Source organism: Pteropus medius, unplaced genomic scaffold (genome assembly GCF_902729225.1).
Source record: "Pteropus medius unplaced genomic scaffold, Ma_sr-lr_union100, whole genome shotgun sequence".
Classification (NCBI taxonomy): Eukaryota; Metazoa; Chordata; class Mammalia; order Chiroptera; family Pteropodidae; genus Pteropus; species Pteropus medius.
In genome coordinates, this window is record NW_024355008.1 from 7,260,171 (window position 1) to 7,275,291 (window position 15,121).

Below are 15,121 nucleotides of genomic sequence, written 5' to 3' on the forward strand. Positions count from 1 at the left end.
AGGCATCATAACAGAGAAAGGCAAGCATGATGGTAAAACCAAAATAAAATGTTTTGCCCTAGAGTGAGATGGAATCTTCCCTCCCAACTCAGTATATTATTTTTCCTAGTTATATTTTGCCTAGGTTGAGAATATGATCCCTTTTAATTTCTAAGCAAATTAAACAAATTATTACATACCTTGTGATTAAGTTGTGAATGTTATATGTGATTACACAAGAGAAGTGCATGGTTCTCTAGGATATATAACTTCTCAAGTCACTTTCCTCAGCTGACCCAAGAAAAACCTAAGATTCAGTCTCTTTTAACATCTTATAAGGTGACCTTATTGTCATCTTAATACTGGACTGGTTTATGCAAATCTAAACAAAAGCTAATAAAATTATCTACTAAAATCAGCTTTGAGCATATATATTGCAGTAGAATTAGAGTAGGCAGTAATTACTGTGATCATATCCCTAAAGCTCTTACAATTACTTCATAAAACATCTATCACCTTTGAGAAGACACAAAGACTCTTGAAATTCTTGTTCTAATTAGTCTATAGCAGAGGTTTTCAAACTTTAAAATAATACCAGAGTCACCCTGAAGGCTTATTCAAACACAGATTGCTGAGTCCCACCACCCTTGAAAGTTTCCAATTTATTAAGTCTGGAGTAGGGCCTGAGAATTTGCATTTCTGAAAAGTTTCATATCAGAGAACCACTGTTTGAGACCACTGCTCTATACCTTGTAATTTTTACTACAAGTTGTTAAAGTGTCATTATTAAGGCATTTCCTGGTATTTCTGGGACCTCATAGGGAGTGGGTTAAGTGAGGGAAGGGATGGACATATAGTAGAAAATTACCAAATGGTCCACTGTATACTCTTATCCCTTTTCAGAGAGATTCTCAGTCCTATCATGTACTTGGAGAAGAGTTGGTGTTTATGTAATTTAGGAATCAATTTACTGTTTGAAAATGTTTAGCTTTGTGATATTATTTTAAAATCAAGCATGCAAAATTCTTAAAGACTATTCCTGCTAATTTCATTTACAAACATCTGATAACTCTAGGGAGAGATTAGCTAGATCTTCTCTTGACAATGGGTCATTTAGTGTAATATAATTAATCGTAGAAACTCGCTTTTTAAAAAACAGCCCTGGGCGTCTCTTTAACTTTAAAGTCCCGCCCCCCCACCAAGTCTCTGCCTTGGAAGCCGAGAAGGATATTTTTCTTTCTTAGCCAAATGTGTAAGTTTTTAAACTCATTGAAGTTAACGTGTACAGAACCAGGAAACTGAATAATGAACATTGTTTGTTTGTAGGTGCCTCATGAATTCTTAAAGAGAGAAAATATATCACCTTTGCAAGATCTTGAAAGAACTGTAGAGTGCAAAATCTTGTTTTCCACGCATGTCAGCCTGTCTCCCATTCTTTATTGATACTCATAATTCTCTAGATTTGACTTGGCCCATCTGAAGAGCCATCACTCTGTTTCTAGGCTCTTATCCATTAAGTTAGTCAGAATGAGTTTCCTGTCTTCATCTTCTGTTGTTTACAGGTAGATACCTACATCACTTCTTAGATCTAATTTTCTGAAAACTAATGACAAAATATAATTTCAGAAGGAAGCTATTGTCTTCCATTATTTAACAAATCCGAAAGCCATGACCAGTCTACATATTCTCGTTTCTCTTCTGTGGCTGACTCTTACACCTAGAGTACATATTTGCATTGAAAATTACATATTTACTTTGAAGACAGAGAGCTAATCTAGGCGATTTAGACAAATGGATTTGGATATTAAAACTTTCCTTAAAAGATATTTACTTTTGCCAGTATAAACACACCAAATTTAAGGCATTACTACAAGTGGATATAAGCAGTAGGTGCAAATTGAAGGCGTTCATTTTCATGATGGAATGCTCAATGTATTACAGAATATTATACTTGAAAAAAATATCATATACTCAGTGCAGCTAATCCACGTGAAAGTATTAACGTGTTTTCTTGGAAGCATTAATATTTCTTTTAATGTAAAGAAGACTAATCATCTCACATTGTTCATTTGTCCTTTGATTCACTTATTTATTCAATAGTTATTGGTCATTTCCTGCCAGGGTACAATGTTTATAATACCCCTTATAATTACAGAAGACTTCTATCATTACCTAATTTGCTTTTGATCTCTGCTACCTGTTTCTTTGGTGTGCTTCCCTACCTCGGGCCAACTATAAAATTAGCAATTTAACATCCAGGGTGATAATTTTTCTTAGCACTTTTGCTGTACCTCACCTACTATTACACCCACCCTGTTTATCAAAACATTCTATAATAACCAAAGGAGAGACTACAGCAGAGTTAACAGATTGGCAGGCATCATCAAATAGAGTAAAATAAAAAGCAAAGTATGCACTATGCAGTATGTCCCACTGGTGCCCCCTTCGCAGGAGTGAAACATAACACGTCTCTCTAGTAGCTGACCAGTTATGAAAAACGTGTTAGTATGTTGTTTTTACTTTAAAGGATGTATATGTCTTAGATAGGGGGGAAAAAAATGGGGAGAATGAACAGTGGTATAACAAATCAGCATCTTACAAGCTATGTTATTATCAAAGCTGTCAGAGTAGATGAGATTCCGGAGAGCAAGGGCCCTAAGGCAAAACCCTGAGGAAAAACATTTATAGGATCGCTTTGGAAAGGAGAGCCAACAAAAGAGAATAAGGAGTGGTCTGAGAGATAGGAAGAAATAAGGACCCTGCAGTAATAGAAGCCTAGAGAAGAGTTCCCCAGAAGAAGGGTCAGCCATGTCAAATGCTGCAGAGAAATCAAGATAAGGCTTAAGCCATAGACATTAATGTATGTCCGGTTTTCCACTCCCCCATTCCGATTAATAAGCCAAAGACATTTTTAGAAAGTGAATCTTACCACTAAGTCATTCCATGAAAATTTTATCGTTAGGTGATTCTATAAATGTCAGACTGCTGAAATACGTTGACCCTTCTCCACACGTTCCCCTTGGGAAATCAGGCTTCCAGCAACTTTTGGCATTTAAAATACTGCCCTATATGTAAAAATCCTCCCACAGGCAATGAAGAAAATCATTCTTACTAAACATAGGTAGTTCCTTTTGAAAGGCAAGGACTCGTTCTCAAGCCTTGACTCAGACAGCCGTGTGTGAACTTAGATAGCAGCAGATAGTATGACATGGCCTCTACAGTTCTCCATTGAGCCTCTCGGTGTGCCATAAACTGCATTCGGCACAGGATATATAGTAGTGAACAAACACATACAAAACTTACAGCAACAAAAACGACAGCAGAGGGAGCAAGTGAAAACTAGAAACAGCGTTAGGGGCTATGCAGTGCAGCACTGCCCAGTCTGTCCTTCAGGAATTCTTGAGGGTATTATATGTGACAAATTTCATATTCTACAAATTATTAAATTTAATAATTATCCTGACATTGCAGTTTTTAATTCCATTCCAATTTCAGTGTGTAACTAATTTTTGGAATTGTACTAAGAGAGTTTATGTTTATTAGTGTTAATAATAATAAATCTTTATAATTATTAAATGCATCATTTATTGAGAGCATTATATGTGCTCAGCACTGTGCCAGACTCTTCACTAACATAAAATCTAATCTACACAGCAGTAGTCTGGGGCAGGTATGTTTCTGTTTTGAAGATGAGATAAAGGAGGCTCAAAGCCTTCATTATTTGCTTAAGTCTACACGGCAAAAAGTTAATGAAGGCACATCTCTGTGACATAAAAGCCATGTCTCTCTCATACAACCTTGGTTCAAGGGACTGGTATACATGTTCAGTACTTCATTCCCTCAAGTCAGAGAGGCCATGATTATACTAATGGGTTTGTTTCTCTTAGTCTAGTCATAAGGTGAGTAGTTAAATTCAGTTTGTCTCGAAAAAGTATAAGTGACATATATCAGAGAAAATTCAGCTAGAGAAAAATTTTCCAAACTTCAGAAAGATTGAGCCCTATAAGTTGATATTTTAAAAATAAATACATAAATAAAGTGATTGGGATGAGGTCTCTTTTAAAAATGGTAGTACCTAGGAAGAAAAGGTCTCTTTTAAAAATGATAGTACCTAGGAAGAAAAAATCCTTAAAACTTTCTTAATTAGACCCTTCTAAATAGCCCAGATAGCTTATTAAATGTTTGCCTCTACTAAAGCCTCTTATGCAGCAGGTATTGTAGGGAGAACTCCTTCTAGCATCAAAGTACCCACTCTCTCCTGGAGATGACAGCTGCACAGAATCTTCTGTGGGACTGGGGTCACCTGTAAGGATATAGTTGCAAAGCAAGATTGTCACCTGAATTGAGAAAGAATTCAGAATCATTAAGAATGCAAAAAGCTTAGACTGTAGCTAGCTGTGCTAATTAATGATAACAGAACTTCTCCAGGAGAAGCATACTTTGTAAAGACAGAGATACTTTGTCCTTCTCAGCTCTTTACTGAGTTAGGCTAGAAATTGAAAATGAAGTTTCCATATATAAATGAGAAAGGATAGTGCTGTTCATTGTAATCAGTGCCCAGCTGCTGTTTAGCCAGATTCTCAGAAGAATATGCAGTCAGTGTAATGTTGTATATAAGTTAATGTACTACCAGATAGATTCTTAATTGTACAACTTGTTTAGATTTGTGGTCTTAATTGTCAATTTTTGTGTGAACTTTAGAGCATACTCTCAAAGCCAGGGCCAATGTTTTATGTAAGTTTCTCAGCTTCCCCAGCTCCTGCCTTAGCACATTTATATTAGATTCCTCCAAAAAAATTTTTTGACTGACTTGAGACCCTTTCCACAGAGCTCCCAAATATATTGTTTTAAAAAATTGATTGCTTTGGTAAATACAAATAGACTCTAAATAGCTCTTTTATATTTGGCCAGTTGATGAGTTTGTATTTATGTAGAAACGGAAATGCATATCTTCTTTTAAGATTATAGAATTAAATTCAAAACCTGACATACTCTTGTCATTAAAATAGCCACCAGTCACACCTATTTTTTGTTACTATTTTTAAGGTTATTTACTAAAATTGGTTTCAAAATTATAAATCTAAGCATGCCACATTTAAAGTTATTTAGTACTTGGGAGCAACAATGGTCTCATAAACTGAGGAAAGCTCCTGAATGTGTATGAATGGGAAGCAAGGACTTTGATATCACAATTAATATTTTTTATGTGAATTGTTTTCGATATAGATTTCTTCAAACACTTCGCAGTTGGGTGGTGCTGAACCTGTAAAACGCTGTGGAAAGTCTGCACTCTTTCAACTAGCAGAGGCAAGTTTCTAAGAATATATTGAGATAAGCCATGCAGAGGTGGAAATCACAAGAAAGTCAATCATAACAATGTTCCTTAAACTGCACCATCTCACCTTTGACTATAAAGTGTATCGTATCTAATTTTAAACAATGAGAGGGTTAACCTTTAATTTAGGAAAAAAGGAGTTTTGCTACTGAAAGTCATTAAGCATCGTAAAAGGTTACCCAGGGAAATTGCAAAATCTTTTTCACAGGTAGTATTTTAAAATAAGGTCAGTTTTGTCTCTCTCAGATTGGTTAAATAAGTCCAGCCTGAACCCAGAAGAATGGCCCAGGTCATATTCCTCTTCGCTGATTCTCTTATAACATCTCTAAATCCCTGGAAGGCACCACTTTTAAACCAGGCGGTTGATGTTTTAATTTTTTTTTTTTTTTAAGTGAAGAACTCCAATGACATGTTCTTAAGTCTGGCTTTATGACATCTTCAGTTGTACATTTGATGTGACATGGGTATAAAATACCTTTGGCAAAGTAGAAAATGTGCTTTCATAAAGTCTTTGAGGGACAGAGCCCTCATTTGGTAGGGATGGGTTGGCGAGGAAGGTGCCAGAAGCAGTTGTTGCTAGGGTGGGCATTAGCAATGACTTTCTCTGCCAAGCTGTGACTGCTCTGCCTTAAGGGAACATGTGGAAGAAGTGTCTTTAGCACTGAGACACTATAGTAGCAATTTTCTCTTTTGGTGAGACAAATTAGGAGGTACAAAAATGTGTGATCAAAAATTTCTTATATTAAATTTTTTCTTTTCTCTCATGCTTCTGGCTTCCTTTCCATGAGTTCCTTCTGGTTTTGTTTTGTTTTGCGAGTAACATTTCTTTTATAAATTCTTTGTAGTTTATTCAACTTAATGGGACAACTGGTCATTTTGTAAATTTTATGGTGGCTTGTATCATCATAATTCAGGAGTTTTAAATATCTTAACATTAAGCTTTTAAAGTCTAGCCGGATCCAAATTAGAAATATGAAAATACAAAGACCTGAAACCGTAAAGAAGTACAAACGGTGGAACAAACTAACCCATTGTTGTCATTAAGCTGACATGCTTCTTGTGTAAGATAAATTCAGACCCAAATAGAGGTCTGTGAATGACTAGAAAACTTGTGAAGACCATAGGGAATAGTTTTAAAAGGAACTTGGTGAGTCAGTGGCAAAGTACTACTTCAGATAGAACTGAAATGGTAAAGATTTGGCAGCCAGTATGCCTTTGGAGTTAGAACTGTAAACAGAGAGACTGTGAGGTTGTGAATTTGTCTAGTCTCTTTAAGACTATGTAGGTTGTCATGACAATTTATTTGAAAGAAGTGATTATTTTTCTTGGATATTAGGACTGTATGGCCCTCTGCATTTCCTGGTTGTGTGTATGTGTATACTTATATACAAACATATACATACAGTTTTTATTTTTTATTATTTTTTATTTAAGTATAGAAGAAAACTAAAACACTAATTCAAAAAGACATATGCACCCTATGTTCATTGCACCATTATTTATAATAGCCGAGATAGGAAGCAACCTAAGTATCCATCCCTTGATAGATGAATGGATACACATGGTTTTTAAAATATTAAACAATACTGTAAGACACCCTAACTTTCAATATCAATATATCTGTATTAGACAGTTTTGTATTAGAAATGTATGGATCTTTGAGATACTTTGCTATGGTGGGGGAATGCTAGAGAGATGAATTTGTCTTCTCATTTCCTTTCTTTGGCATGTCATAAAAAAGGATTCCCTATTAAATCATAGCTCATTAAAAAAGAACACTCTTCTAATTTGTAGGGATGTAGCCCAAATATGAAACAGATGCTATGGTTTAACAGATGTTTGAATGCTGGTATCATAATTTAAAGGGGTAAAATGACTGCATTAAGCCTATTCCAATTATAGCAAATCAGCTTATACTCAGACTTAGTTTCTTTTGACTTCTGAGTAAAATATATGCTTTTGAAGAAACAGGGTCGCTAAAAAATAATTTACCAAGAAAATTTTCTCACATTATTTGTACCACATGAATATACCATAAAGCTAATAGACTATATTTTAGAATAACATCCTAAAGTCTTCCCAAGTTTCTAGTTAAACATAAATAATGTGTTCAGTGGATTAATCAGCATCTTCAAATAATCACCAGCAGAAATATGCTTCCTCAGTTTTTTTTTATTCCATGTGTATTGGAAGTTTATTTTTCTTGAACAAAACATAAAATTAGGTTATGTCAGTGCCTCTTTAAATAAGTATAACAGTATATTGAGGAGGATTTTTTTTGTTTCCCAAAATTGATGGTTCCCAGAATTAGTAGTATTGTCTGAAATCTGAAGGAACAGTTTTAAATTCATACATTCCAAAGAGAAAGCCACCAAGAAGCCACCTTTAATCTGGACTAGACCCTTCTCTTGGAATTTAAAGAGACATGACCTAATCCAGCTACTATCCCTAATCCCCTACTAAACCACTGCAGAGTTTTCTCCCCTTGTTCCCTCCCTAACCCCTTAAGTCATCAGTGTGGGGGGTGGGGCATGGATGGACAGCATAGGCTATCCAGTCATCTGGAATATTTTAGCTTTTCTCCTTGTCCTGAAGAGGAACAGGGGCAAGTACTTTCCATTTTTTACCCCTGCCCTCTGTCAAGCAAAGCGAAGGCAGCTCCTAGAGAACCCCTGTTAAAGACTGGGGGTGGTACTTGCAAGAAGTGTCTTCTCATTCTTTGATGAGAAGCAAGAAATGTTTTAGACCTAAACTTAACTGCTGCCTGAGCAGGCAAAAAGAGCTAGAGGAAGATGGCAGCAGGGCGAGACTTGGAATAGCCTACTGCACTTTCTGCTTTGGCACTCAAGGTTTGTTAGTTTTCCAGAGGTCAAGTAGATAAGTAGAAAGTAGTTCAGTTTGGTCAGGCAGTAAGCCATGGGACGGTCATGGGGAGTAGTTGGCAGAGGAGGCAGGCCTGAGATAGTCTCACATTAGGAAATATTCAATAGAGATAGCTTTGCTCAGGATACTGTAATGAGTTTCTACAGGCAGGAGTGATTTTTTAGCTGGTTTATACCAGTACAGCTGCCCTGGTACCAGAATACTTCCTGTTGCTAGTGAACAAGCAGACTGTGACCCAAACCCCTTGAGAACCCTTGGAGCAACTCTCCCAGCACCTCTGGGCTCCCTGATCCTTCCAGCAACTAGGGGACATAGCAAGCGACCTGTAAGACCATGTACCAGCCCTGAGAATACATCCCTTCTGATTGTGTGGTACCCTTTCCTGTCAAATATTTTGTATATCGTCCCTGTTTTTGGCATCCCATGACAAGGTCATTTAGTCTTATATGTAGAGTTAGCAGGAATAGACCCCCACACACACCAAAAAAAAAGAAATAACTGGGCAATTAGTTTTACCTCTACCATTCTTTCTTCTGCCCTCTAAACAGGAAGCTTTAAGCTGTGTGAACACAGGGCCAGGAACCAGCCCAGGAACTAACCACTCACCCTTGCCCAACTTCATTCCTGTAGGCTGGCATGGGAGGAGGAGTGAATGAGGAGACCTCCCAAAGATAGGAGTTGTTGCTTGCAAGAAATGTCTTCTCTTTTGCAAGAAGCAAGAAATATCGTAGGCATGCGTTTATTGCTGTACCCTACACCCACATGAGCAAGCATAAAGAAAATTGGAGAAGTAGGCAATAGACACGAGAGACTTCGATCGCCTACACTCTCAGTTTGGGCATTGGAAGGACTCCCTATTTCCAGGGACCCTGGAGCCAGGAGATTCCCTGAGGAGAGCCTTGCTTTGGGCATTAGATTGGTATTTTAAACTGGGTAGATTTTTAATAGCTGAAAGTGGCCTGAAAATTCTGGGATCTGTTCCAGATGTTTTTCAGGAATCCACCCCAGCTAGGAAGGGAGATTTGGCATAGTGCTGCTGAGGTGAGAGAATTGAGAAATATATAATCCTTTATGAGGGAATTGAGAAATATATAATCGTCCATGAGGCTCATACTGTTCAGTTAATCAGTTACTTAATTGGTACAGGTACTATCATGTATTGTGTTTCCTTTCATTTTGAAATTAATCAGGTCGGGTCATATAGAGACCAGCAAAGCAGCAGAGCATCCCACAGAAATCATTATGTATTATAGTTGCTATAGTTGGAGGATGCTCAGAGACATCTTTACCTGTACATTTTAGCGAAGAAAATTTTACTCTTGAAGATCTTATATACCAAACTTGCTTGGTATAATAAGTGGAGCAGTTTATTTATTCTAATGAAAAATAATTATTGAGGATATACCCCATGCCAATAACAGTATGACTGCTAGAGCTTACTATATATGGATATTCAAGTATTTTTATTATGATGAGGTAACCTGTGACCCTTTTTTTTAAGATCAGTAGTATAGGAATGCTTTACCTCCAGGTACAGTTTCGGTGTTTTAGAGTGCCACTAGGGGCTGAAGCATAAACCTAAAAATATTACTGTTTATACTTCTAATTTTTCTGAAATAATTTTATGTGTTCTTTAAAATAGATCATAAATTTTAATAGCTGATTTTATCTGCAAGTTTTATTATTTAATCTAAGATAATAATGACTGACATTTGTTATCTACTGTGTGCTAGACACTTTTCTAAGTACTTTATATGTACTCATTGAAGTCTTACACTCATTCTCTGAGGTAGATGCTGTTATCATTTCCCTTTTATACACTGGGAAACACAAGGGCAGAGAGGTTTTGTGCCTTGCCTGAAGTCACATTGTTAGGGCCTTGGTAGAAATCCAGGCAGTCTGTCATACAGCCTGGTCTCTTCAACACTATGCTATTCTGTCACCTTGTTTTATAAAAGACTGCGAGTTGCTTGTTATAGGAGTTTGCGTGTTATAGAAGGCTCTATGGAAGACAGCTTACTCCTACACATATGTGTACAGCTGAATAAGATGACAGATTGTTCAAGACTGCTGTCAAAAAATGGAGTTGATATTTTCCTTTTTAAAAAGTGTCTGTACTTTTGAAACTGCCAAGATACATCTTATATACTTAAGTAAGTGCCTGTTCTTGAATATACTTTGAAAGATTGTGAGGGCTGCAGGAAATTATGGTGTATGACTCCTGTCCTCCAGGAACTTAGGCTTCAGTTGCAAAGAGATAAGATATAGAAAATTAAGGGATAAGAAATAAATAGTGCAAGTGGTTTCATAGGGAACCATGCAACGGAATGACAAAACTCCACTTGAGTGATGAGTGATATGTGAAGTGAATGTGTGAAACCAGGAAAGGGAGAAATAAATATTGGCAGGAGTGTTCTGGGGACTGCAGCACAGGGCAGAGAGCACAAAAATGGTTCCTGGTGAAGGAGTTATTTAGGAACAGAGATTGAAACTGGCAGCCTTTGGGCCACGTCCAACTTACAGAGATACTTTGTTTGGCTCACAATTTGTTGACCTGTATTATTGTTTACATTTGAATTAATGGCCAGTATTTTTAAATTACTGATTTCGAGTAAATACAAACTTATGATTTCTCAGGAAAATTTAGAGAATTTGGACTAGCTAGCCTTCCAACATAAGAAAAGTTGGTCAGAACTAATAAGTAGCTGCCCCCTTAAAGAGGTGTTTGCTGTACAATTATGACCATCCTCTCCTGAGCCTTGATTTAAGGGCACAGGTCATTGTCAGCATTCACTTACACTTGTTCACTGCTCTTTAACCTGACCACCTATACTCAGTAGAGATTGCGGTTTATGCATAATTGAATGGAGAGATAGGGGAGATACAACAAAGGGAAAAAGGCAGGCAAATGTGAGAAAGGTAGATGACAACAAGTAAATCAGACTGGCATGAGTGGAGGAGATTTATGGAAGGTGAAGACAGAGTATAGCTACAAGTCAGAAGTGGGAAGGTGTTTAGTGTGAAGCAGAGAAATTTCTGCTTGAAAATACTGGGGAGAAATTGAAGATTTGGGGGAGGGGTATACAGTGATGACAGCAGCACTTTGAAGGGACACTTGGCACTTGTGTGTAGAATGGAGTAGAAAGCCTCGTGGACATCCAGGTGTGAGAAAACAAGAACCAGGATTGGGGGAGATGGCAGTGTAAACAAGAGGCAGAAACAGACACCATGAGACTCAGCTGGATGACTGAGTTGATGTGCGAGGCAAAGCAAAAGGGATGTCAGAGGTGAGTGAAGCACTGGAGGTGATTTCAATTCAGAACCTGAGTGCGTGGGGAAGGAATATCTTCTAGAGTTTAACCCTGACCTTGGAGCCCTATTCAAGAAGCCTAGATGTTTATGGACAGAGGAAGCCATGTGAGTACAAGAGAAGAGATGAAAGATGCTTGAGAGGGGAGGGATAACTGAAGAAATCCAACATGAAAACATAAACAAGAGAGAGAATTGCCAGTTAGGTAGATAGTTGAGTTTGGAAAGCAGAGACCCATGTTCTTCTGAGCACAAAAGAAAGGTAAAAAAATGATCACCACAGCATTGCTGAATTTGGTTTGTGGTACCTGTGTGTGTTGTAATTTTTTTCTTTATCTCAGTTTACGAAACTACATATGTGTTAAGGTAAAGAAAGAGGATGCTGGATTTTTCCAGGTGCAATCTGTATATAAAAAAGCAGGATTATAGATCTCCGGTGGGTCCAGGGAAATTGAAAAGTTGTCCTTAACTCTATTTCTTAAAAAGGATGGAGATATTTTCAGAGGCTCCCTAGTTTTTCTTATATTCTATCCGGCAAAAACCAGTTATAATTAAAATCAAATAGATCTATTCTAGTGTCCGTAAAAATTAAATCTTATGGAGAATTATGGCTCACTTTAAGAAAATCTGAATTATGATGAAATTATAGAAATTACATACCATATTGGAAAAAGTAAGAAATCACATCACTTCTATCACATTAGCAACCCCCCACCACTACCAAACATAGGTGGTATTTGATTTTGAGGTATGACTCTGTTGTGTTGTGTTTTGTCCTTGTGTATTATTGATGTGCATTATCCCTTCCATCTTGTTGTAACCTCCTGAAGCCCAGAACCTCAACGTGTCGCTCCCACCTAAGCACCACCTACACTGTCATCACATAACTGGATTCTAATACTTATATTTGAGGGGGACCTTTTATTTGGAAGTTGTGTGTTTCTTTCCTTATCTTTTTATTCGGATTGCCAGTCATTTTTAGAAAATTCCTGATATAAAACCACTAATTTCATTCCTAATTGCTTAAGCTTATTTTTAGGGGAATTAAAATATATGAATGCACCTAATGACTTCCTTTCACACCTTTGGGAAGACTTAAGTAGATGGCCATGTAGACCCCATTTGGAGTCTCCAGAAATGCTATCATTTCTGGAGAAATAGTAAAGGGAAACATTTAAACCATTTAAACATTTAAACCACCATTTTACTTGGCCCAATTGTTTCAGCAAACCAAACAGTAAACATATTTAATATGCCCAGATTTTAGTTTTGAGAGACACTTAGACCAGTTTTTTTTTCTTATTTTGTAAGAAAGAAAATTTAATTTTCTTAGCAGTGATATTATTCTTTATTCTCTAAAACCATCAGCCATTGTATTTTTTATGGCAAAAACATTCTGGTTTTATTTAATTGTGAGGGAAATGCACATCTTGGAAAACACTGCTAACCGCCATCCTAGGGTTATGTCTACACTGTTTTGGCAAATAATAAGCCAGTACAAAATGATTGTAAACATACCTTGGCTGCAAAACATTTGTTTTGTACTAAAAAGCAGAGATTTTGAAATTGAAACTTCCTGATTAGTGTCAGTGGGTCTGTTTTCACACTGCCTTGTTTTTAATCTAGCTGGCTCCTTTATAATAGACAATGAAAGACAAAGTATAATTAAGAGCTAAATAATATGGTACATTCTGGAACTACTTACCCATTTCTTTGTACCAGTTAAGAGCTTTTGCTTCTGTGGTATTATTTCTTATATAGTACACATAATTATTTTTCACTGGTCATATTTTTAAGTCTTTTAAAGCAGGACACATTAAAGAAATAGATTGATACCATAACTTTTATAGAAAGAAATACATTTAAAAATGTCTTTGATTCAAAGAAATAAAAGCTTGATAGAACACAGATTTATTATGTCTCTAAAGCAAGTCCCCAATTACATCTGAACCTAGGGTGTGGTCCTACCTGAACTGAAAATGACAGCCTCCCTGAACCCAGGAACATAGAAAATAATCCTACCATTGTATTTCACCCCTTCAATATTCCTGTTGCTTTTTTTCTTTGCAGTCATTTTGAAGATGATAGTTTTTTATACATTCATCCAGCATGTACCTGCTTAGGATCTTGATTTCAGCATAATGTTTTTTTTGTTTGTTTGTTTTTCTTTTGGGAGCGAGTTACATTTCTAATAGCGCATCACTTGATAAGTGATAAGCCAATCTTATTACACAAAACAGTGAGAAACCTTACTGTGGTTTCTCAGTGTGGTTTCAGTCGTCCCAGGCAAAATTAAAATATTGGTGATTAGTTTTTACTGGTGCTCTTGAGAAACATAACAAGGACAGTGTGATTCCTGGTCTAGGCCACCTAGTCGCAGGGTCATAATTAGCATTGTTTTTTATAGACTCATAGAGTAACTCTTTGTATGAATCAGAATGCATTTTATACTCATCAGTTACCTCAGAACTAATGAACCATTCACTTCACCACATTTATTTTTTGAATGCCTTCATTTTGAAAGTAGGTACTAGGATATTCTTGGAAGAGATTACAAAGGTGAACAGGATACATTTTGTACCCCCCCGCCCCCCACCACCAAATTACAGTTATTAAAAATAGAGTAGTACCTGAGGGAATAGACAATAGATATCAAATATTTATGCCTACCATTTGATTTAGAACATTAACATTTAACTTCTATGAATACAGCCATGAGAATTCCACCCAGAAGTTGTCCTGCAGATGAATTTGCATTCTCGCTTTTCTCAAAGAAGGTTATTGTTCAATTTAAAGTAATAATACAAGAATAAATTGTTATTTACTAAGGCATGTTTTCTTTCAGGGCCTAACAACCAACTTTCTATTAAGGACAACCTGACTAATTAATAATATACATTAATTCTGTGCTTCTTACAATGCAGTTTTATTCACTTGAGTTCACACTGATTTATGTTTTTTTGTGTCCACTCTGCACTTACCTGTGTGCATGTCTTGGCATATTTATGTATTGTAGTGTGTATGCACTTTCCTAAGTCCTACTGAAGTACTGATACTTGCACCCAAAAGATATAAGTAGATATAAGTAGATACGCTTGTACCCAAAAGTAGAACTGAGCTTATATGTTTAGAGTTGCTTCTTGAAAGATAACTGATTTAAGATCTTCTCAAATCTAATTTTGTTGTATATGGTTTTTTTCCAACTATAGAATCATTCAACTCTACAGTGAAAAATTAGAGCAAAGCAGTTAGCCTACTAGGGCTGTGATATCTATTAATGATACCAATATGAATATAACTACTGCTAATAATAGTCAACATTTATTCTGTATGGCATAAGGCCCCAGAGCAATAGTTGTCACAATATGTTATTCTTGCTCTGTACTATGCAGTAATTTAAATACTGTACATGTACAACTCAGTGAACCTCAGTATTTCTAAGGCAAATACTGTTAACCACCTTGTTTTATAGATTGAGAAACTGAGGCACAGAAAGATGTAGAGAATATGAGCTAACCAGTCTAAAGTTCAACATAATCCAGCTTTAGAATCCTGCATTTCGAGACTGGCTTTCAATATAGAATTGGCCCACATTTTAGAGTGATAAATTATTAC

General features: G+C 36.5%; 1 protein-coding gene across 21 annotated transcripts in view; it reads left to right on the forward strand.

Annotated features, from left to right (window-relative positions):
• BBX (BBX high mobility group box domain containing) overlaps positions 1–15,121 on the forward strand; it is a 245,057-nt gene that overhangs the window by 190,844 nt on the left and 39,092 nt on the right. For 19 of the 21 annotated variants that reach the window (XM_039856879.1, XM_039856889.1, XM_039856878.1 and 16 more), the window contains one exon: positions 5,206–5,286. The exons of the other annotated variants lie outside the window; for them this stretch is intronic. In XM_039856879.1, the coding sequence (XP_039712813.1) occupies positions 5,206–5,286 (81 nt within the window). The remainder of the gene's footprint in view (positions 1–5,205; positions 5,287–15,121) is intronic. 21 annotated transcript variants of the gene reach the window in all.